We start from the raw sequence: 20,639 nt of genomic DNA on the forward strand, positions 1-20,639 counted from the left end.
TTTTTTCCATGTGTACAGGGATAACACATCATACTAAATATGTAAGGTCATATCTATGTGGGTTTGATTACAGAAACCAATAAAGTATTCTCTAAATAATGAAAAAAGGATAAGATAAGACTATAAGAGCGAGAAGCAATTTAAATATGTTCAGGGACCATTGTCATCTCCAGAATTAAGGATTATTTTGATGTTACATCATTGCCTTTTCTCTTTTACTTTCCTTTTTAGTTTTATTTTAGGATTCCCTATTTTTAATGTTCATACAGAGATTTCTTTAACTGAAATACTGAATAGTTTCTTTGGTGTGAAAAACTATAATAGTACACAGGATCCTAATGAGACAATTAATAATGTGAAATAGGAAGTAAAGGGCTAAAGGTGTAGGGAAAGTGGGAAGGGTGGGGGGAAGGTAATAAGGGAGAGGAAAAAATATGAGAAACTGAAAAAATGGAAATAAAATGTTTGTAAATGGGGAGGGGAGGAGGGGGTGAAGGGAGGGCAGGGACAAGGGGAAAAATGAGAATCAAGACCTATTATGTAAAGGTACAGAATCCCAGTGACGAATGTAATTGTATTATATACCTAGATTGTATCAATAACCTCAATAAAAAGGAAAAAAAAGAAGAAGTGGTACCTCTCGAGCACAGCTGGTGAAATGTTCATTACTGGAAAACTACTAAAGGCCGGCTGCTAAATCTGAATAATAAACTATGACACAAAAACTTTACTCCTAAGTACAAATCCTAAGTACAAAGTGTGTGTGTGTACCACTTATGCAATGTAAGACACATTATGCAGTGTTTATAAAGCATTAGATACTGATAAGAACCCTAATGTCCATCAGCAACAAAATGGATTTTAAAACTGTAATATGTTCACATAATAAGCTCACACAGCAATGAAAATATACAAACCACACACAAGCGTGATATGAATGATTGACAAATAATAATGGTATATACACTCTTATGTTACAAGGTGATGCTCTGATAGCTATAGATGCATAGATATATCTTTGATGATGTTTAATGTCATGTTTTTATATGGTTGATGATTGATTTACTGGTTAACAGATACTTCTTGACTTACAATGGGAGGCAAAATCTTCTACCAAAAGCCTATTTTATAATAAATTATTTACTATCTCACAGGTGGATATGCGGTAGATGTGATAGGATGTGAAAACACAAAACGCAATACCCCAAAGTGCCGACATCACAGCACAAAGCAGAGTATCAGCTTACCCCATGATGTGAGCTGACCAGAAGCTGTGATTGACTCCCGCTCTCCAGCACCATTGGACAGTAGCGCACTGCACTGCATGCTGGTAATTCAGGAAAAGACTGAAACTCAAAATAAGCAGCATGGTTTTAGCTAAGTGTGTATCACTTCTGCACCACTGTAAAATCAAAAAGAAATGTTTACGTTGAACAATCAAAGGTAGGGAACCAGGGCTGGGGATTTAGCTCAGTGGCGCTGCTGCCTGCCCTGCAAGTGCAAGGTCCTGAGTTTGATCCCCGGTACCAAAACAAACAAAAGTAGGGAACCACCTATACATTGTGGAGCGATTAAATCAATCTAATTAGCAGATCTATCCCCTCACCTACTCAGCATTTTTATGCTGAAAAACATTTAAATTCTACTTCCCCTGTTTTCTTCTAGCAGTTTGAGATCCTAAGGTCTTGTGTACAAAAATGGGTTTATTTCTGAGCTTTCTCTTTGTGTCTTTGTTAATGTGTCTGTTTTTATGCCAGCCTGATGCTATCATTTGCAATGTCTCTTTCTTCACTTCTGATGTTGAGTCTTCTTTTTTTTTTCCTTAGCCTAGTTAAAAGTCTGTTTTGTTTATTGCCTCAAAAATCAAATTTTACTTTTAGTTTTCTCTTGTCTTTCTAGAATTTAATTAGTCTTGCCATCATCCCTGTTACTTCCCTCCTTCTTCTTAGGGCTTAGTCTATTCCTCTTTCTCTGGTTCCTTGAAGTATATTCCCAGGTTACGCATTAGGGCTCTCCTTTATTTAATGTCAGCATGTACTGCTGTAAAGTTTCTTTTAGTATGCATTTGCTGCACCCCACAAGTATTGATGTGCTGTGTTTCCATTTTCATTTTCTGAAGCTATTTCATAATATTCCTTTTTATTTCTTCTTTGACTGATTTGTTGTTCTGGAGTATATTGTCTAATATCCACATACTACTTGTGAATTTTTCAATATTTTCTTTGAATGTAGATGAATTAAATTCTCCAAGCAAATGGCATCTCAGTGACAGAAAAATTAAAAGAAACAAGACCCAACAATATGCTGTCTTCAAGAGGCTCATTTTACCTTTGAGAACACACCTAGAACCAAAATTAAGGGATGAAAACCAAAATAGATGGATCAAGTGTTCCTGTATTTATATCTGGCAAAGCAGACGTAAAGTTAAAATGTAAGTAAAGAGTCAGAGAAGTTCATTCTACAAAGAGTTTCATTAATCAAGACATGACAATTGTAAATATACATGCACCCTAAATGGAGCCCCTGACTATGCGAAGCAAGTATCAATAGATTTGAAGGAAGATATAGACTGCTCTGCAGTAATAGGAAGGGGCTTGTTACCCCCGACCGTGGACACTGGGTAAATCATCTAGACAGAAAGCCAACGTGGAAACACTGGGCTCGAACCACATTTTACACCAAATGGGCCCAACAAGCATGTACCAAATATTTATCTGACAGCAACAAGGTACACATGCTTCTCAAACACAGAATATTTTTCATAACAGATCATGTCATGTCACACCATAAGTCTTTAAAAATTGTAGAAGACTGAAGCCACACAGGATCCTTTCTTAATACATTGATATTAAACTAACAATCAATAACAGGTCAAATCTTGCAAAATGTATTGGTTTTTAATAGTCTGTGATGGGTCCAGAAGGGATTGATTTCTTTAAGTTCTTCCACTTTGCGCTTTGCTGAGCTTCTTGATCTTTCAATTTTATGTCTTTCACCAGCAAGACAGAGTTTTTGTTCTCATTGAGTTTATTGGTACATTTTAGGTATACAGCACAGTTACATTCATCATTGGGATCTTGTACCTTTACATGACAGGTCTTGGTTCTCATTTTTTCCCCCTGTCCCTGCCTTCCCTTCACCCCTCCTCCCCTCCCCATTTAAAAACACTTTATTTCCATTTTTTCATTTTCTCCTATTTTTTTCTTTTCCCTTGTTGACAGAGTTTCTATTCGAGTTCTTTTGATAGGTGCTCCGTACCCAGGTTCTGGGCTGCTATTGAACCAGGTCACACTAAACTTCAAGCCATGATCTCCTTCTTCAGCGTGCCTGTGGTCACAAGCCTTCCACAGCCCTTAGCCACCCTCTCATGCATTCTCCCTAGGCTCACTGCTACCTCTGTCCTCTGGAGGAGAGGGTGAAGTGTGCTTACTCCAACTTGCCCAGCACTGGAACGCTTTCAAATGAGATCTGGATCTAAGCTGAGCTAAGAAAATTTGCTGATAGGTTAGCTATTAGACAGGACAGGCAGAGCATTCCAGGATAACCCCAAAGCTTTTGTGCACAGAAAAAATAAAAGCCAATACAGGACTGGGGTGGCAAGTCCCTAACTGCATCTCCCCAGCTAACACCATAGAACACAATGGGACTTGTGTTGGCATCAGGAGGTGTAGTTCCTTCACAGGCTTCACTGGAGTGTATGCTGAGGAAGAGACGCAACGAGTTTCATGTGGAGGGAAAAGCAAGAGTGCAAACAGAGCAAGGCAAGGAACAGGGGATCCATCCCATCAGCCACAGGTGGCCTCTAGGAATACAGAATTACCCAATGGGGGGGCACACAACAGGAGGTGTTTCCATCATGGATCAAATTGTTTCTAGGTTAGAAAAACGTACATAACTGAAGCATTAAGTTCTCCCCTGTGGATGAAAATGAGATCTCTTAGTAGAAGTGCATGTTCTCAAAACAATGGTTGATGGACTGTGAAATTCATGTCTGTTGTAAAGCATACATACCCGCAGTGTTATTCTCTTTCAAAAGTGCTAAATGCATTCACTGCATACCCTTATATAACACAGCAAAACGTATTGCTCCTCCAATCAGCAGTCTTTATCAGCCTTACAGAAGAATAGATTTAACTATTAGACATAGGCCAATGCAGAAAAATGACTTCTCAGGTACATAAACCTGCAGGAATTTTGAGTCTCACACAGAGAAGCAGCTTGATACAAATTTTAGATCAGTAAAGAAAGAAAGAAAGAAAGAAAGAAAGAAAGAAAGAAAGAAAGAAAGAAAGAAAGAAAGAAAAGCTCCTAAACAAAATAAACATTATAAACCAGCCCATCATGTGATGATGGAAAGATACTGAAATTAGCAGAAACTTAGAAGATACTGAAGAAATTTCACAATAAAATCCTGGAAACAGCACCCTTTGAATTGGAATATTCTGCAATGGGACACTCCCACCTTCAGGCAACGGAGGATACAATGTTGCTAATGAAATCTCTTGAACTATTTCTTTCCAGAGGTCTCTCTCTTTTAAAAATATCACACAGCTTTTCTCCACTGACCTACTGATGAGAAAATCCATTATTTTAATGAGTTTTCTAATATAAATTGATTCTTTCGTTCTTGGAGTAAATTGTCCTTTGTGTTTTTTGCATCTATTGAAAAGGTTAGTCTATGGTTTTCTTCATGATATTTCTCTGAATAAGGATACACTTGGGCTAGAAAGTTTGCATATGAAGCTAATATCTTACGTCTGAGGTAACAAGATACACAGCCTGTAACCTCTCAAATAAGACATTTGATCAAAAGAAGTGCCTGTTTATCTCTCACTCGTCTACCGTTTTCATTAAAAAGGTAGAGCTTTCTGATAAGCCTTTTAGGGTTCCCTGACAGAAGAAAGAGGCACTAAAACGTGAACTTTGAAAGCAGAGCCAAATCCCACCAGCACATTTCCCATTCTGAGAGGAACATCCAGGGCATAAGTCTGTCCTGAAGACAGAGGTGTTCGAGTGATATTCAGTGCTGTGTCCCCAGAATCTACAAGAGTGCTTGGGTTTTAATTTTTAAAGTTTTAGGCACAAATTGTTATACTTTCTGCTCTTACAAGAGTTTGTTTTTGAAAAACAATCACATACAGCTAATTATCAATGAAAAATTGCACCAAATGTATCAATTTAAATGCACCAAGTAAAACAGAATCTGATCCCAAAATGAGATACTGCTACCATTTTGATAAACTCACTTCTAAACAAATTCCTCTCCGCCCTACACCACACACATCATAACGTACACAATTTCTACCACTGTTGTTTCATCTTCCATTTCACAACCCACTTTTGAAAGTCCACACTACACGGTGAACACTTTCTATGATAACAAATAAATATAAATATCACCTTTTAGATCGATTAATGAAACTGGTGGATAGTCTGATGTGGTGGCACACACCTGTCATCCCAGCACTTGGGAAGCTGAGGCAGGAGGATGGCTACAAATTCAAGGCCAGCCTGCACTACATAGGAAGACCTTGTCTCAAAAACAAAAGCAACCTAGGGGCCAGAGATTTGAATCAGTGGTTCTGCTGCCCGCCTCACAAGCGCGAGGTCCCGACTTCAATCCCTGGTACCACACACGCACACATACAAAGCAACCTAAAATGAGTGCACTATGGGATATGAAATTGCAAAGAAATGTATGACTAATTTACTGACCTTATATATGAAACAGTATAGCTATAATTTAATGACACTAGGAAAATTACTGCACAGGAAAAGTCACCGATTTGAACTATTGTATGTAACATCTCTGTACCTTGGGTCTGTATTATTATCCTGGCCAAAGGAACGTTTAAAAAGAAAAGAACATCTTTCACCACAAAATCACCACAATCAGCCCCTCAAGTTGAATACTTAGGATAGCAGCTCAGAAAACTCAAAAGCCCCAAATTACAATGACATGTAAAATGAAAAGCAAAGGTACCTCAAGCTGGCGAGAAACTAGGGACACACATTTTATCCAGTGGACTGAGAGAATCAAAGCCCTCTTGATGATACATTTGATGATGAGCCAGCCTGGACTTGAAATAATTTTGGACAATCGCCCATCAGAGATTGACAATTATGCTGTTGGTGAGGGGAAACTGACAAGGAAAAATATAAACAAAATAAAACCACATAACAGAGGGAAACCAGACAATCATGAAGGTTCATGCGTTTGGGCAAAATCAAACTTGAAGGCAGCAAAGATTTGTCTATGAATTCTAGCCCCACCCTGGTGACTAGATCAGCTTTTATGAGTAACTGCTTCTTCTTCTTCTTCTTCTTCTTCTTCTTCTTCTTCTTCTTCTTCTTCTTCTTCTTCTTCTTCTTCTTCTTCTTCTTCTTCTTCTTCTTCTGCTTCTTCTTCTTTTTGTTTGTTTTTTGTTTTTTGCTTTTTGAGACAGGGTCTCACTACGTAGTTAAGACTGACCTGGAACTCACTATGTAGCCCAGGCTGGTCTCGAACTCACAGTGATCCTTCTGCCTCAGCCTCCCGAGTGCTGGGATTACAGGCATGCCCCACACAACTTGCTGCTTCTTCTTTTTTAAAAAGAAAACCACATCCATTTCTTGTGGAGTTGACATGTGATCTTGTTTTTAAATGCTTGGTACAATGCCTAAGCCTAAGTCAGTGTACTCATTTGTTGAAAGAGGGGAGGACCTGCACCCACTCTGTGAAAATTTATTTCAGAATTTCACAGTACATGACAGTTTGTTGTATACAGTCATACTCGTGTTGATTTTAGTTGAAGCCAGTTCTCTGTACAGCCGCGATTTGAACTCTGCCATTCATAACCTCTTTTTCTCCATTATTTTTTTCATTTTCTCCTTCATTTGTTTTCATTTTTCCCCCTTTTTTTTGCAACTAAGTTGCCCAGATTGGCCTTGAAGCTGGGATCCTGATGCCTCAGCCTCCTGAGTAGTTAGGATTACAGAGTGCACCACCATACATAGTTAAAAGATTTTTCTGTTCAACACAGATGAAGAAAAAAGAACTGTCCTATAGTTACTCGCCCACTCAACTATTTTCAGCACAGATTACGCATAAACTCAAATATTCTAATCAGTTTTATTTTAAAATTGGTGGTGACCTCTCAGGCTCATTGTGACAACATAAATTCTCAGTGGGCGACTCACCCCTTCTCAAACCCCACTGTGCCTTGTGTCCTCGGTCCACAACTGCTCGTTTTTTCCCAGAGATTCTTCATGGCATTTTTGACCTCTGAATTTCTCAGGGTATAAATCAGGGGGTTGAACATTGGTGTCAAAATACAGTAAAACACAGCCACTATTTTGTCCATGGCTAAAGTAGACGAAGGTCGCATGTAAATAAATACACAGGGCACGAAGAACAAGGCCACCACTGTGAAGTGGGCCCCACAGGTGGACAGGGCTTTGCGTCTCCCCTCCGCACTGTGGGACCTCAAGGAGCGCAGGATGACAACGTAGGAGGCAGCCAGCAGGAGGAGGCTCAGCAGGCAGATCACCCCGCTATTGGCGGCCACCAGCAGGCCCGTGACGTAGGTGTCGGCGCAGGCCAGCTCCAGCAGAGGGTACAAGTCACAGACGAAGTGGTCGATCACATTGGGCCCACAGAAGGGCAAGCGAAGGACCAGGAGGAGCTGAACCAACGAGTGCAGGAAGCCCCCCAGCCAAGCCAGGGCCACCAGCATGGCACAGAGGGTCCTGGTCATGGTGGCCATGTAGTGCAGGGGCTTGCAGATGGCCACGTAGCGGTCGTAGGCCATCACCGTCAGCAGGATGATCTCAGTTCCTCCCAGTAAATGAGCAACAAAGAACTGGGCCAAGCAGCCCTCAAAAGATATGGCTCTCCCCTCATACAGTGAGTCGGCCATGAGTTTGGGGGTCATACATGACGAATAGCAAGTATCAATAAAGGACAAATATGAGAGGAAAAAGTACATAGGGGAGCCCAGGCTGGGGCTGAAGATAATAGTGATCATGATAAGTAAGTTGCCGCCAACCGAGACCAGGTAGACACAAAGAAAGAGCACAAATAAAACTCTTTGTACCTCGGGGTTTTGTGACAGTCCCAGCATGAGAAACTCTGTGATATTTCTTGGACTATCCATGAATTCTGAGCTGCAGCTAGAGATACACCAAGGTATTTTTGTTACTGTGTCTCTCAAGGCATTTCAAGAAATTGTGGCAGGTCGATGTTGTTGGAAAATAACCAGCCCATATCCTGAATCCCTAAGCAAGGACCTGCTGCTGGCCTTATCGTGTTTTTGCATTTCTAATTAGTAATCTGGATTGAGAGCAGAGTTCAGTAAGGGACAAAATAAATAACCCTGGCAATATTGCATCTCTTACTTTTTGACAAATAAGAATCAATTTACAAGAAAATGAATTAACAAGTTATGGACTAGTACGCAGTTAGTTCTGCAAAGGAATTTTAAAAATTCATTTTTTTCAGATTGAAAATATCTTCGTGGCGTTTCTGTAGCGACATTCTGCAGCACAGTTCAGGAACTGTAGTTTATGATAGTCTATTATATGCTTTATGAAGATCTAGAGGAGGAAAACTTGACAGTTCCAAACATAAATAATTAATAAGGCAGGGAAAGCGTCAAGTACTCTTTTTTGACTGGCGCATGCTATACACCTATCTTGAAGTATCACACTCCACCCATCTATATATATAAAATTATTATTAAATGTTAATCAAAACATTCTGAACAACTTATAAGTGGGAAAAATCATCACATTGTATACTATAAATATACATGATTATTATTTGTCAATTACAAGTGATTTTTAATTATATACTTTTCATTAAAAACAAGTAATTATAGGAAAATGATTTCCCCAAATAATCCCTACCTTTGGTTTTTTTAGAGGGACAGTTCCGACTGCCAACTGCACTTCTGAGTCGATTGAGCATCTCCTCAGACCCGAACTTCTCATCTTACCCTGTGGGAACTTGCTCCTTCTATATTTCCTCCACCTACCCTTCACCAAAAGCATGGCGGTCACCCCTGGCCCCTCCCTTCGCTAGTCCATCCCATAATTCCAAAACTGGACACCACGCCTTCTCAAAACCCATTCCTTAACACTTACCCACTCACCCATGTGTTCCTCTACCTATTTTCAAATATTCCAAAACCTTTTCTCAGCACTGGCCATGCCTTCAATGCCCTTCTCAGCCCTAAATTTGGGTCAACTGGCCAAAGAAGCCACGACTCCTGACCTCTTTCAGTATTTGTCACATGGAGAAATACTGGCTCTTGTGCTCAGTTGCCCTTTCAGGTCTTGTTGTAGAAAGGTCTTGGGCTTGGGCCAAAAGCAAGAGCAAAATTCTGGCACTCTAACCCAAATGAGTGGTTGCATGAATAGTTTAATTTAAAAAAAAAAAAGAAATTACTATGATATTAACCCAGCAGAGGAGGTTGAGTCTGTTCTAAGATACCCTGAGTGCAGAGGACTGTCACACTGATTATGCCCAAAGCTGGCTGTGAAGGGCGAACCCCACAGCTAAGTGTTTATAGAAGTGAGCCTGCGTGCTGAGGTCAGAGTGACTCGCACCCAAATTCTGTTTCCACAACTAAAGTCTTCTAACTAGAAGGACAAAGTTCTGATTACAACCATACATTTTGTCTACTCTGTTCCTAATTCAAGAATGCTTAGTCTCGCCTTTCGCAAGCCTTGCTTACACTAATTTCTGTAGAAACTGCACATAGCTGGCCTTTATCTCAGTTAATGGCCAGTAAAAGTCAGTGCGGGGGACTGGCCAGAACCTCCGTCAGTTGCACCTGCATTGGTCATCCTGGAGCCCCGCTGTCTCTCCTCGTCCTATCTCTTAGTGTATTTATTTCTCAGGCCCGTGTCGTCTACTGAGCAAGGCACTGGAACCTGACTGCAAGGCTGTCCAGTACCTGATAGCTGCCTTCACAGCCCTGGTGCATTGCTCATCGCCTCCCCGACGGAAGGAGTCCCACACTGTGCGTGGATCGGCACAGAACGCTTCCTAGAATAAAGTTCAATCAGATTACAACAGAGTGGATCTGTGGGAGAGTCTCAGGCCCTCCACCGACGCATTCATGGGTTCATTCGCCGTGTGTTAGGTCAGACACTGGACCCAACGCCGGGGAAACCGTAGAATGAAACCAGCTGGTCCCACTCTCACAGAACGTGTGGTGCTTAGCGCTGTGTTCGAAACTGGGTCTAGAAATGGACCGAGCGTGAGGTGGAGTCCACCTGGAGGCAAAGGGCAGAAACCCTCTGAATATGCTCACAAGCGCTGAACTCAGCTCCCTGATCGCCAGGGCCTCCAGGTCTCACGCTGGGTGTCCAGGCTCGAGTCTTGTCTGTGTCCCTCATCGCTACTTGGCCCTTCTTGCAGAGCACTCTTCGGTCCCCCTGTGCCCAGCCACACGCTGCCATGCCAGCCCTAACCTTACACCTCCTTTGCACAGCACGTTCAGAAACGCCCTCCGCTGTCGCTGAGCGTCCACTCTCTACTCCCAAAGCTGGTGATGATGAAGGCTCAGAAATCTCAAAGACCCTGGCAACGTGGCTGATGCTTCCGGCCCTCAATTGTAATCTTAAGAATCAGGAAGGAAGGAAGGATGGAAGGAGGGAGAGAGAGAGAGACGGAGAGAAGGAAGGGAGGAAAGAAAGAGGGAGAGAGAGAGAGGAGGGAGGAAGGAAGGCAAGCAGGCGGGCAAGCTCCAAGGATCGCCTGCACAAGAATACTTACGTGATCTCAGAAGAAAGGTGCTATGGAAATGCCACATAAATCTACGACTCCTCACAGACAAAAAAGCTAAACATATATTCCCAATTTTTCAAAACTGCATCTTTCTAGGAAAGAGCTTCATAAGGAAGGTCTCCCGTGTCTGTGTACTTACACTCTTCCGCAACCAAAGATGTCCGGCAGAGGACAAGTGAATCACTAATGTGCTGGACTGGACGCTCAGGGGCCGGGTCTGGCAGCTCTCCGAGCTCAGGGTCTGTCCTGAGATCCAAAATAAACCTCAAACCATGGAAGCCCTGACCCCTCCGTTCAGCTGGTCTGACCCCAGCTTCTTCACTCGTAAACTCAAGATGCCAAAACTTACGATATGCGACTCTGAAGGGCATCGAAAAATCACACGAGGAAGTATACGGACAAACTCGGGACTCCAAAAGGCTCTAGGGGGAAAAAATGTAAGTTTTCAGGTGTTATTATTTGGGTGTCTCCTTCCTCGCTATAGAGCCTTTTTCAAGTGTAAATTATGACTTTGGAAACTTTAATAAAATTTCAGCAGAGAGGAAAATAAACAAAGAGTCCAACAGATTGTTTCTTGCCTTTTTATGCAGGAAACAATAGAAAATTTGAATTTAACAGAAAAGGTACGAGCAATGATAGGAAACTTCCTTGTGCAGCCAGGTTGAAAGATTTTAATGAGGTACAGTTTTATTCCCTTGTTCAGACATTTTCTCTAGGAAAAAGTCTAACGGTTCAAATTTTCTGAAATAGCAGTTGAAATTTGGATTCTGCTTATGAGGGTGATTCCCAGCAAGCTGTGTGTTATAACCAGCATAGCATTGCACTCACCTGATCTGCATCCTTCTCCCTGACCGGTTGGCTCCCTGGAGTCAGTAAAAGGAAGAAGGGAGAGGGAGAGAAGGGTCCTCTGTCCCCCAGCTGATCCCAGCTCTGATGCCTGCTGTCCAGACTCTTGAATTAAGTCACTAAATATTTGACCCCATCATCCTTTCTGCCTGGACAGTTAGAGCAAACTGAAGTCTTCTTCCCTGCAGGCCAGCTCCCTCCACCACCCAAGCTGGAAGATGTTGGCCCTGGACCAGTGCCATAAACAGTCATGATCCTATCAGGCCCTACCTCGGAGGCTCAGTTCTCCCTAGAGGGCCCAGGGCTCAGAGAGCTGGACAAGGTCTCTCATAAGTGCAGACTGTGTGGCCCCAAGGTTTCAGGCATCCAGGGTCACACTTTAGCATCCAAATAAAGCCGCACCACTTTCAGTCTTGGGTGTCTGCAGAAATTCCCTTCCACTCAGTTTTCTCTTCCATTTTTTCCCCCTTTGAACAAATTATTTAACTTGTAACTTCCTGTGCCTCCCTTTCCAAAGCAAAAAAGTGCCTACCACTTAAGGTCATGATGGAGATAAAGTGGGCTCAACTACGCAAGGGGCTTAGCGCAGTGCCTGGCATTGGTATGGCTGGTGTGGAGGTATCTCCACCACTACCACTGCTGCTAACATCGTGTCGTCGTCATCACCACCCGTGTTACTGTTCCCTGGCTGTGTGCAGCCAGACTCTCATCACCACTTCCCCGATCCACTGCAGTCCTCCGCCGCCTTCCCTTCAGCACGTGACCCTTGGCTGAATCACATGACTCAAGAATCAGAAAGGAAATGCGATGGTCACAGGGAACTTCCCAATTCAAAGAGCAGACGCTCGTGCTCAGGACCCACCAGACACACCACACCAAGGTGGACATGAGCTGAGTGTAGGCAGGTTGAAAAGTCATAGAAAGTGGAAGCCACTGGGCGCTGGAGAGAGGGTAGTCAGGGATGGTGAACGGAAGCTGCATGTGTGCAATGTGTGTGTTATAAAATGCAATAGTTAAGCTATCGCTCATGAACCTATTCACCAACATAATAACTAAAACATTCCTAATAACTTGTACCTGTGTATTTCTTCTCTATTCCATTTCTCTGTGATGATCAACATATTGAAATTCATTTTTTGACTTTCTTACTCCATGAAAATAATTTTAAAATATGTCTAGACATTCATAACCAAAATATTGTCCAGTTTTATGACTTGCTTCTGATTTTATCAAAACGGTGTCGCTCATACGTAGTCTTCTGGCTTGTGTTTTCAGCTCAGTGTTATATTTCAAAGATGCCCCCACGCTGCGGCATGATGATGGTTCATCGTGTTTAATACTGCGCATTCTTCTGTGGAATGACCATGCTGCTCTCCCCTAAGTTCTTCTTGAGCCGGACATGTGCAGTGAGGTTAGGCTGTGCCTGGCACAGATTAGCGCTCCACAGATATTGGCTCCGTAGAATGTGATGCGCAATTGTAAAGCCCTATCCACATACAAGTGATTGTCCTTTTTTTTTGGCAAACAATTTTAGGGGCAAGGTGTTAAACTGAAATGTCACAAGATTGGCACTATTGCTTAAAGTGCTTGAATTTGTTACATTAAGAAAACTAGGGTACAGATTATCTTAAATTAAAAACTACAAGTCTTTTTTTAGCAACAAAATCAAGTGAAAGCCACACAAATACAACAACTACTTTTGTTATACAGAAACAGGAGCCAAATACTAGAAATACTAGAAAGCAGAAATTTAATTAGGCCGGAAATAGGAAATAATTTTCACCAACCCATGCCATTCACATGAGTTGATGAGAGCACGGCTGATCAATGCCTTGAGCATGTAACAGCAAAGGGGACAAAACATTTAGTGCACAGCATTTTAATACACATGAATTTACAAAGTTGGTCAAAACACAACGTTTGTAGGTAAAAGCCATCTGTAATAAAGCTAATAATATCCAATATCTAAAATAAGCCCTAACTGCCAGTTAGAACATAGTCCCTCATTAGGCGTGCCCATGAAATTATGGATATTCATGAAAATAAATGCACAGGGACCACTTCTGTCATTTTTTCCCATTTCATCTTAAAACCAAAATATATCAAGCCGTTCCATCAGGTATGGCTGGCTTCCTGTTCACACCAATGGCCCAATAATGTCGCTCCACGCTCGCTTCACTCCAGTCCACTTGGTACTGCCTCAGAGTAGAAGATGCATCAAGATAATGGGGCTGGATGTCAGCATTTTGTCAAAATTTGCTTTTAAACAAAGACATCAGCACACTGTGCCATAATCCAGACGTGAAGCTACTAAGTCACCAACGAAGCAAATATTTATTTTTTCCAAGTGTAGAACACTAGAATTTTCTTAAACCCCCAGCGGTTAGAGAAATACAGCAGGCCTACTCACTCCTGCTGGGAAAAGGCACATAAGCCCTGGCTGTCAGGGGGAGGATTTCTGAGTCTTTGTGCCATCGCTGTGACCGCAGAATGGCCTTGCACACCCCTGGGATTCTCTGCTTTATCCTAGGAACAGGGACAGAAAATAACAAAGTGGGTGCATGCTGCTGTCTTTACATAAAGAAAAATGATGGGGGGAAATATAGCTGCCTAGAGTCTGGGTTTTTTTAATCAAAGGAAGAAGTGAGAAATTACCAGAGAGCTCTAAATTTTTTAAGGCTGATGGAGTGTTGTTAGAGAAATGTGTGTCAGTCTTTCCTAATCCTCTTTTCCTGCATCACATAACTATTTGGCTGTCTGTGCAATATTTTCCATATTTATTGTTTTTCTTCAGGAAATTGACCTACGTTTTTTATTCCAAAAATCTACCCGTGAATACTAAATTGTGTTTTTTCCCCACTGTTTATTGGTACATTTAAAGTAAACAACACAGTGACATTTATCTCTGGGATCTTGTACCTTTACGTGACATATCTTGGTTCTTGCTTTTTCCCCATATCCCTGCCCTCCCTTTACCCCTTTCACCCTTCCTTATTTACAAGTACCAAATTTTAACTGACTCTATTAAAAGTAATTTTCAATTAAAATCACTGGGTAAAGGTCTTTACCTATTCAAAAAAGGAAAGAAAAATGCACTGAAATGATGACTTAGCACTGAATTATTATTTCCACAGGCCTGCAATTGAAACATTTTTATCTAATAACTTAGCTTCAAGAGTGATTTCAAAGACAATTTTAGTAGTTTTTTCTTATGAATCAGTTCCAAATATATTAGAGTTCAACCATCGTGTTCTTAAACTTTGTCATTATTTTTTATCTCCTATAACTGTAATTTATTTATTCACTCATTCATTTCATCAAGAAATTCTAGCCACGCATGGTGACGCATTGATTTTAATCCCCATACTCTGAAAGGCTGAGGCAAGAGAGTCACAAGTTCAAGCTTAGCAAGTGAGCTGGACCCTGTCTCGAAGTAAAAAAATTAAAAGAAGGGCTGGGGATGTAACTCAGAGTGAAGACCCTGCGTTCAGAGGTTCAACCCCTTGTACTGCAGAAAAAGGAGGGTGGCGCTGAGCACCTACAATGTGTCAGACAAAGTTCAGACAGGGGAAATGCATCTGAGAACAAAAAATAAGGAGATTTCCTCATGGAGCTCATGTGTGCGTAACAAGTTAAACAAACAACATGGGTATAGTGTCATGTACTATGAAAAGAAGGAAAAACAGAGCAGTCAAGGGAGACTGGGGCCCTGAGAGGTTACAACTTTAAACACATGGTCAAACTGACCTTTAAAAAAACAAAAATAAAAGTGATTTTTACGCAAAGCCTCAGAATGCTGAGGAAGTTGGCCGATAGATACCGAGGGGCATTGTGCTCCAACGTGGCAGCAGGCCTCAGTGTGAGAAGAACATGAAGGAGGCTACAGCGCTAGGGAAAGAGTGGACAGAGGAGAAGAGAGACAGGAGGCCGGAGAGCCATGGGGACCACAGCATGCGGGACTCTGAGTGTGGGCTGAAGACTCTGGCTTTCGTCGTTGTTGTCGTTGTTACCAGGGATCGAACCCAGGACCTTGCACTTGCAAGGCAGGCGGCAGCACCACTGAGCCCTGAACACTGGCTTTTCCCACAGTGGTGCTAGTGCCCCTGCAGGGCTCGCAGAGAGCCTCTTGGGGTGGATCAGACAGGGCCAAGACTGGGGGAGACCAGTGAGGAGCAAGTGAGGGTGGGGAGAGGCGGAGCCGTGGTACCACCTGGTTCCATGGTGCAAGTAACAGCAAAAGGAGTTCTTAGTGGAGCAGACGTGAGATACGAGGGCAAGTGGAAGGAGGGAGGACCCCGAGGCGTCCCAACGACACTGCAGACCTGCTGCGCACTGCCACAGACGACTGCTGGAAGAGTATGTTTTAGGGAGCGATTTCAGGAGTTCATCTTGCTGAGATACAGAGGATAGGTATTTCTTTGTTTCTTTATTCAATAAATGTTTATTGAATGCACGCTGCACACTGGATATCAAACTAGTCATTAGCTGGATGTAAGAAGTCAGGAGCCTGGCTTTCCAGTAAGTCACAGCCCTGGGGGAGTCGGGGGACCATGCCTTCAGAGAGAGGCGTGTGACATTCAGGGCTCATGCTCAAGGAGTCAAGGTCCAGTGGAGCAGAAGAGGCCCTGAAGTAAAGGCAGTGCAAGCCTTAGAGGATTCAGAGTGCCGTATGAATTCATAAAAGGAAAGGGCGCATCTGGAGAGGACAATGGTGGAGACTTCCTGGTGGCAGAGGGTTCCAGATGGGCCGAGGAGAGAGGGCAGGATGTGCGTGGAGACGGATGAGGGACACAGCACAGGCGCAAGGCGAAGGGGATGCTGGGAACTGACAGAGTGCAACCGAGGTTAATGGAGGACAGGAAGAGAGGGTCACACGTTGAGGGTACTCTTCCTGTCAAGCAGGGGTGTGTAGCTGATTCAGAAAGTAATGAGGAGTCACGGAAGACCTCTTCAGTAGGTGCAGGATGGAATCAGAGAACTGCTTTAAAGCAATTGATCTGGAAGTTTGTGGAAGGGAAGGTGTCTTTGGAGAGCAAGGGACAGGTTTTAGGCTAGGATTTGGGGTACAATCTCATAGTCTGTGGCTGCTGGAAATGAGACTCCAATAAATGAAGGATGGTTAGAATACAAAGGACAATAGTGAGGGACCGAGAGCAGCGGAACTGCACACAGCCCAGTCTGCAGGCAGCTCTCCGATGAGGGTAGGGAGGAGCGGGGTCTGGGGCAGCACGATGGCAGCGTGGTGGCATTGGGGAGGGAGGCCCCAGGCTTTGCTGAGCACGTGCAAAGTGGAGGAAGCCAAGAGGCCACCAGACTGAAAAACGAAGGACTCAAAAACGAGGGGCTTAAGGAGGGAAACTGGGAGCAAAAGAGAGACAAACAAGTGTGAATGGAGGAGAATCTGAGAGATCAAAATGTTAATGAGCTGGGTTTGGTGTGCACGCCTGTAATCCCAGCACTTTAGGAGGCTGAGGCAGGAGGATTCCATTTCAAGGCCAGCCTGGGCAACTTAGCCCCTTAGAGAGACCGTATGTCGAAACCCGGGAAGAGCAGGTGGGAAGATGAGGGGGCAGGAGAGGAGAGAAGAAAGGAGGAAAGGGAAGTGGAGGGAGGAGAAGAGAAGAGAAAGCGTAGGGAAGCAGCGCAAAGGTGCTGGGTTCAACTCCCAGGGCGGGGGAAAGTTAATGAAATGAAACCCACAGCAAATGAAACTCCTTCCTGCAAGCTGGGCACCACTGTCTCCCCGTCCGGTGCTTTCCAATCACTTAAAACCAACTTGTAGTTCCATTCGGTTCTTGAGACACCTGGGTCTGACGCTAGCACACGCCTGTGTGAATCCGCCCTGCATCTTCTGGCTGAGGTCTGAACCCTTCTAAGTCCGCCTGGCCTGCAGCAGGACCCAGCTGGCGAACCCTTCCTGTCAGGGCAATGACCACTGTGCCCCTCACTGACCTTTCACGTCTCCAAACCAAAGGCTCGAGCGCCCTAAACCAAGAGGACGCCAGACTGGTGTGTCTAAACAACTCCTCCTCCGCCCCGCCCTCTGCACCATCCCCAGGCCGCCCTGGTTTCCTGGAAAGGTCCATCCCCTCCGGACTGCCACACTAGAAGATGCCCCTCACTGCAGCCTAGAGACTCCTTCCGTCGTGTCCAGTCCCAGAGTGCTGAGGGGCAGAAATGCTAATGAAGCAGGTGACCGGCCAAGGTAAGGTAGCAGACGCATGAGCTCTTGGCGCCCCAGTTCCTAAGCCCGACTCTCCCTGTTTTGCAGGAGCGGGTCACCTACTTCTCTCCCCAAACCGCTTTCCTCCTCGTGAGTCTCCGCATGGCATCTTTGACCTCTGCGTTCCTGAAGGAGTAGATGACTGGATTCAAGAGGGGTGTGACCACCGTGTAAAACACGGCCACTATCTTGTCCACAGGGAGGGAGACGCAGGGCCTCATGTAGACAAAGGAGCAGGGGATGAAGAAGAGGCCCACAACCGCCAGGTGAGAGGCGCAGGTGGAGAGGGCCTTGCGACGCCCGGCAGAAGTGCGGCTCCTCAGCGAGCGCAGGATGACCGTGTAGGAGGCCAGCAGCACCGCGAAGCTGACCACCGAGATGGAGCCGCCATTGAGGATGATCAGCAGGCTGGGCAGGAAGGTGTCTGAGCAGGCCAGCTTCAGCACAGGGTGCACGTCACAGAAGTAGTGGTCAATGACGTTGGGGCCACAGAGAGGCAGCTGGAAGATGAGGACGGTCTGCCCGGCAGAATGCAGCAAGCCCCCTCCCCAGGCAGCGCCCACCAGGAGGCCACAGGCCCGCCGGTTCATGACGGTGACGTAGTGCAGGGGCTTGCAGATGGCCACGTAGCGGTCGTAGGCCATCACCGTCAGGAGAAAGATCTCAGTGCCGCCAAAGAAGTGCAGGAAGAAGATCTGCGTGATGCAGCCGTGCAGGGAAATGACTCTCCTCTGGATGAAAGAGTCCAGGATGAGCCTGGGAGCCGTGACCGAGCAGTAACAGAGCTCCACCAGGGACAAGAAGCCCAAGAAAAAGTACATGGGGGAGGCCAGCCCTTTGCTGGCCACGATGGTCACCACGATGAAGCCATTGCCCAGCAAGACAGCTGCGTACATGAGGAGAAACATCACACAAAGGGCCTTCTGCACGTTCTCGTTCTGGGAAAATCCCAAGAAAATGATTTCAGTCACGTTGCCTGTGGCCGCCATGTTTTAAAGTGTGGGGTCTACACCTGGAATCACAGAAATCAAAACTCTCCTCAGTAATCCCGAGTACCCTCTCGGGCCCGGAGAGCTGTTCTCATCCTCCTCCCTCTTGGATTCCTTCTCTGCATTGTGTTTCCCCAAAATGCGGACTCCGTGAAGCAAAAGAACAAAACAGCAGTTATGTGGGGCTTCGATACAACACCAAGAATGGGACTTGGCTTTGTTTTGATGCCACTTTGAAGTGTTTCTCCGGTTCAGACACAGGCAGTAGCTGATTTATCCTGAAGTTATCCTCACAGCAAAAATGACAGCACATCTTGTAGGCGAGAAAACAGACTCAGACAGCTCTGCTCACTTGTCCACAGTCCTGTGGCACCTTTTCGAACAAGCTCTGTGTTTCTCCAAATGTAGATGCCTGCGCAGCATCTCTCACTAATAAAGAAAAGCTTGCATCCGTGGCGTCATAGCAGTTTCTGATCAGTCTTGCCAGACATGGGACGTGGAGCCGGTATTTTTACAGTGAATTCCTGCTCTCTATAGTCTGCATCCTGGGAAGCCAATCGGGCTCCTAAGCTCACAAGTGTCAGGGGAGAATAACTGAGTGCCTCACCGCCCTGCTCGTGCCTTGTGCTGTGGGGGCTCCTTACGGAGCTCTTGGTGTAAGGGACAGGCCCGGCACCCACCTCTGCGTGTGACATGGATGGGACAGCACGGAATCAAGTGCACCCCAGGGTTCCCATCAGATCTTAGAACAAGCCCCGAGAACAGCTGGCTGTGTTGTAACATTTTTTTAAAAAAGACTGAGTACGCTAAGTGCCATGCTAAACCGGTCACAGAGAGAGAAGCACTGCCTGAGTCCCCCGGACAAGGGGATCCACAGAAACAGGACACGGCACGGTGCTGGACAGAGGCTGCGCAGAAGACACGGGGAAGAGAGCGTGGGGCAGTGAAAGCGTTTGCGGGTGCAGGCGGTGGTGATGATTGCGCAACAGCGGCAGTGAACTTCGAGCCACTGAATTTTACACAGAAAAACATAATCAGGGTGGGAAATTGTGTTGGATGGATTTCACCACAGTTTAACCAATTAGTTAATAACTGAGATGTCTCTGACTTATTACCATACTCACCTCAAGGACAGTGGTTGGTGCTTGGATTCTTCGCCCTTTCCTTCCTGCTTTGAGCTCTTCCTGTGCCTGGGAGGAAGCCGGTTTGGTCTCACAGTGTGCAGGGCTGAGAAACTCCAGCCGTCAGTGTAGAAAATCCATCCATCCCCTGCTCTGTTGGAAGGTGAGACTGATGAATGCTTTTCTTGTGCAACCACATTAAGACACTCTGCAGAAGTAAGTAGAAGCAGTTACAGCTTAAAAATATGGACCTCAGTTTGTAATAGCTAAATCTTGGAAACAACCTATTTGCCCATCCGTTGGAAACTGGATAAAGAAGATGTGGTTTTTCTATAAAATGGAATATTACTCAGCCATAAAGAGCGAGAGAATAGATTCATTCATAGGAAAATGGATACATATTGAAGATATACTCCTAAGTGAAATAAATAAGTCCCACATGTGTAAAAACACAATAGTTTCCCTGGTGTGAATATTCTGCAACAATGCATAAGGTTCTAATAAGATTACTGACATTTAGAAATGGGAGGAAAGGAGCTAAAGGTGTAGGGAAGGTGTGATACGTAGGGGAAGAACAAAAAGGGAAAAGAAAAAAATGTGAGAGAATGAAAAGATGAAAATAAAGTGTTTGTAGATGGGGAGGGGAGGAGGGGGTGAAGGGAGGGCAGAGGTAAGGGGAAAAAATG

At 44.4% G+C, this 20,639-nt stretch overlaps 2 protein-coding genes across 2 annotated transcripts; both read right to left on the reverse strand.

Annotated features, from left to right (window-relative positions):
- Nucleotides 1–7,175: 7,175 nt before the first annotated feature.
- Nucleotides 7,176–8,138, reverse strand: LOC104854223 (olfactory receptor 140). Its single transcript, XM_010612660.2, has one exon. It carries the CDS (start codon nucleotides 8,133–8,135, stop codon nucleotides 7,176–7,178), a length of 960 nt encoding a protein of 319 aa, XP_010610962.1. The 5' UTR covers nucleotides 8,136–8,138.
- Nucleotides 8,139–17,902: 9,764 nt separating this feature from the next.
- On the reverse strand, nucleotides 17,903–19,137 carry LOC104854224 (olfactory receptor 4X1). The gene has a single exon (XM_010612661.1). The coding sequence runs from the start codon at nucleotides 18,830–18,832 to the stop codon at nucleotides 17,903–17,905; it is 930 nt and encodes a 309-aa protein (XP_010610963.1). The 5' UTR covers nucleotides 18,833–19,137.
- Between the last annotated feature and the right edge of the window lie 1,502 nt (nucleotides 19,138–20,639).

This window comes from Fukomys damarensis, unplaced genomic scaffold, assembly GCF_012274545.1.
Source record: "Fukomys damarensis isolate Sample0158 unplaced genomic scaffold, DMR_v1.0_HiC HiC_scaffold_27, whole genome shotgun sequence".
Classification (NCBI taxonomy): Eukaryota; Metazoa; Chordata; class Mammalia; order Rodentia; family Bathyergidae; genus Fukomys; species Fukomys damarensis.

Bases quoted from the DNA above. Each gene is read 5' to 3' on its own strand.
- LOC104854223 (XM_010612660.2), bottom strand. From the start codon at position 8,135: ATGGATAGTCCAAGAAATATCACAGAGTTTCTCATGCTGGGACTGTCA.
- LOC104854224 (XM_010612661.1), bottom strand. From the start codon at position 18,832: ATGGCGGCCACAGGCAACGTGACTGAAATCATTTTCTTGGGATTTTCC.